Raw genomic sequence first — 3,974 nt, 5'->3', positions numbered from 1 at the left:
ATGGTTGTGAGCCACCATGTGGTTGCTGGGATTTGAACTCCAGACCTTCAGAAGAGCAGTCGGGTGCTCTTACCCACTGAGCCATCTCACCAGCCCATGTGCACACCTTCTTTACACACTGACTTTGGGTAAAAGATAACAAAATGATGTTGTATTCAGGCTGGGTTTTCCCTCTCTCCTTTTTATCCTCAGTTACAGAAGAATTGCCTCCTCTCCCTTTGCAGTGACCGGATTCTTCAGGATGTCCCATTTAACAGGCAAGTATGGCTTAACCACCTGAGTCCAGCCCCGGGACTCATATGGTAGAAAGAGAGGTGATGCCTTCACATTGTCCTCTAAGGTCCACATGCATGCTGTGCAAGAGCATGCTTGTCTGAGCACACTCACACTTAGATATCTGAGTTTAAAAGGTTTGAGAAGACTGCAATACGAAATACTAAAATGATTTCACTGTTGAAGATAAAATGCCAGTACTTTTACATTGTGTGTGTGTGTGTTGTTAATATATGTTTGCACAACATGCATGTGTTATCAATATGAATACCAGAGGTTGACATTGGGTTTCTTCCTCAATTGCTCCTCACTTTATTTTTCTGAGACAGGGTCTCTCACTGAACCTGGAGTTCACGGAGTGGGCTAGACTGGCTGGCCATCAAGTCCCAGGGGTCCTCCTGTCTCTGCCTCCCCAGAGTTAAGATTGCAGGTATGCCCTGCCATGCCGAGAGCTCTGTTACATGGTTGCTGGGGATTTGACTCAGGACCTCATGTGTGTACCATGAGCACATTACCAGCTGAGCCTTCTTCTCAGCCTCCACACTCCTGTGTCTCCACCATTGCTCTCATTGTGATGAGCACAGTGCTGTAGGCCTAGAAGCTCAGTAGAATCAGAAGGTCAAAGTCTGCCTGGACATTTAACAAGACTTTGTCGAAAAATACAAACAAAGAGCCAGGTGTAGTAGCCAATGCCAGTAATGCCAGCATGTGGAAGATGGAGGCAAGAAGCTTCTCAGCTCAAAATCATCTTTGGCTGTATACAGAGTTTGAGGACAACCTGAGATACATGAGACCCTGTCTCAAAAACGACATAAATAAGGGCTGGCAAGATGGCTTACTGGTAAAAGTTTCCATAAAAGCCCAACCACCTGAGTTCAAACTCTAGAACCCACAGAGGAAGGAAGAACTAATTCTCAGAAGTTGTCCTCTGCCGGCCGCAGTCTATATCATAGCATGCGGACACTGCACATCATACACACACACACTGCTAGCAAGTAAAATAAAAATAATAACAAATATAAGTAAATTAAATAAGATAAAGGGCTAGGAATATAGCTCTGTGGTAGAGCATTGACCTAGACAAGGCCCTGGATCCAATGCCCAGCACAGGAAAGAACCTAGAAAGGCAATATTTCCAAAACACTAACATGTGATTTGTAGTCTCTTTCATTAAGAGGAATTCCCTTTCCTTCCCACATCCTAAGTTGCACCATCGACCCACATCTGGCTCCCTGAAGCCATGCCTGGATCTCTATGATTGAGGAAACCCTCTGTGTTTTCAGGTTTGAAGCAGCCAAGCTTGTCATGCAGTGGCTTTGCAACCACGAAGATCAGAACATGCAACGAATGGCCGTTGCTATCATTTCCATCCTGGCTGCCAAGGTACCTGAACTTTGCTGAGTTATTTCCAAATGGCAGCTGTTTGTCATTACAATTACTACCACCCACATCGGGTGACAGAAAAGTACTCTTTGCCTTCCTCTCTGTTAACTATGGTAAATGTTGACCAGTTGGAGGTCGATGAGCGCTTTCAGTCTGGCCGCGGAGGCTGTTACGGTGGTGTGTAGTAAACTCACAGCAGTTCATTCTTGGATGTTTACTTTATCTTGTATTTGCTTCCAGCTCTCTACAGAACAAACGGCACAGCTTGGTGCTGAGCTCTTCATTGTCAGGGTAAGTTTACTGGCCCTTGTTTGCTTTTCACATTGAAGTAAATTTGTTTTATGTATATGAGTGCTTCGATTCCTTGTACATCTCTGTAACATGTAGAAGTGGCCTGGTGCTTGTGGAGGCCAGAGAAGCACATATGAACATGTGACTAGAGTTACAGAGGGTTACGAGCTGCCATGTGCTGAGAACTAAACCTAGGGCCTCTTGAGAGCCCAAGTGCTCTTAGTCACTGAGCCATCTCTCTAGTCCCTGCTAGTTTAGTCCTGTCCTGTCCCCTTCCCTCCTCTGTCCTCCCCTCCTGACCAGGAGTAGTATATCTTTTGTGAGTGGGTATGGTTGTAAGTATTAGGTGTTCCTGGGGGGTCTAAGTCAGGGAGGGCTTCACACATGTTAAGTCAGCTTTCTGGTGAAGAACCACCCCTGTTCTAGCCTATTTCTCTATATATTTTAATTAATTTACGTTTACTCTTTGTTTGTTTGTGTTTGTGCTTTGTGTGTGAGTGTTTTCTCTGTATATACATTTGCATACCAGAAGAAGGCATCAGATCCCGGGAGTACAGCTATAAATGTTTGTGAGCCACCATAGTGGGTGTTGAGAACTGAACTTAGGACCTCCAGGAGAACAGCCATGCTCAGACATCTCTCTCTGTAGCCCCTTCACTTTTTCTAAGTGAGAGTATTCAGCTTTTTAAAAAATGTATTTGTAGAGCTAGGGATTGGTGCATATGCCAGGCAGGTGTTCCACCTCCAAGCCTTGTATATTTTTCCATTTTTATACATTTATTACTATATTTAATTTTTGTGTGTATGGGTCTTTTGTCCACATGTATGGATGTGTACCATGGGAATGCCTGGTGCCCGCAGAGACCAGCAGATGGCAGATAGTCTGAAACTGGAGTTATGGGTGTTGTGAGCCACCATGTGGATACTAAGAGTCAAACCCAGGTCTGCAAAAACAACAAATGCCCTTTAAACATTGAGCCACTTCTCCAGGCTCAGATCTATTTTTTTTTTTTTTTTAATGTTGTTTTAGTCCTTGATAGATGCAGACAGCCATGAACTGGTAGTCAGCCCTGAGCTCAGGGATTAAGAGCACTTGCTGCGCTTGCAGAGGACCTGGGTTCATTTCAAGCTCCCACCCTGAGTGGCCTACAATCACCTCAGTTCTACTTGCAGGGGTTCAATGCTCCTCTAGCCTCAGTGGCAGCTACTTACACATGGTACATATTATACATGCAGGCACACACACACACATGCATAGAAAATAAAATTAATGTTACTATAAATAAAAATACAAAGACCCATTTTCGGAGCCAATCATGGTGGTATTTGTCTGTATCCCAGCACTTGGGAGAAAGAGGCAAGAGGATCTCTCAAGTTAAGGCCCGACTAGGCTACAGAGTGAATTCTAGGCGAGGCAGGGCTACTTAATGAGACCTTGTCCAAAAATGTAGAGGTAGAGGGCTTTTACGAACTATGTGGATATCCCAGTAATTTTGGGTGAAAGTACATTAAAATATTTTTAAGAAAGTAGTCTACTTAATATGTTTCATGTAACCAGAGTTAATAGTAGTGATGATAATAGCTACTTTCGTGGTTTTGAGATTGAACCCAGAGCCTGATGCATGTTATTCTCAGGAGCTGGAAGTAAAGGCATGCCCTTTCGCAAAAGCTGCATTCCTTAGGCTAGTTACATAGATATAGCTTATAATAAGGCATGTCAAAGCTATTATTATCTTAATACCCAGTGTAGGCTTCAATTCTGTTGTCATTGTGTATTTGGCCCAAGAGGGACTTGAAACTGATAGTTCTCCTGCCATGGAAGTGGCATGGGGCTGAATTACCATGCCCAGCCTTTTCCTTCTTAAAGACAACTTTGTTAGAATTAGTCCTTCTAACTGGGCAGTGGTAGCCCACGCCTTTGATCCCAACACTTGGGAGGCAGAGGCAGGTGGATTTCTGAGTTCGAGGCCAGCCTGGTCTACAGAGTGAGTTCCAGGATAGCCAGGGCTATACAGAGAAACCCTGTC

General features: G+C 44.2%; 1 protein-coding gene across 1 annotated transcript in view; it reads left to right on the top strand.

The window, feature by feature from the left end:
• The window catches only part of Zyg11b (zyg-11 family member B, cell cycle regulator), a 58,218-nt gene that overhangs the window by 38,223 nt on the left and 16,021 nt on the right, over positions 1 to 3,974 (top strand). Inside the window, exons 6-8 of the mRNA XM_021199961.2 lie at positions 193 to 257; positions 1,557 to 1,656; positions 1,897 to 1,947. Coding sequence (XP_021055620.1) covers positions 193 to 257; positions 1,557 to 1,656; positions 1,897 to 1,947 — 216 coding nt within the window. The remainder of the gene's footprint in view (positions 1 to 192; positions 258 to 1,556; positions 1,657 to 1,896; positions 1,948 to 3,974) is intronic.

This window comes from Mus pahari, chromosome 6 (genome assembly GCF_900095145.1).
Source record: "Mus pahari chromosome 6, PAHARI_EIJ_v1.1, whole genome shotgun sequence".
NCBI lineage: Eukaryota > Metazoa > Chordata > Mammalia > Rodentia > Muridae > Mus > Mus pahari.
The sequence above is the reverse complement of the archived record's forward strand: the minus strand, read 5'-3'. Positions and strand labels throughout refer to the sequence as shown.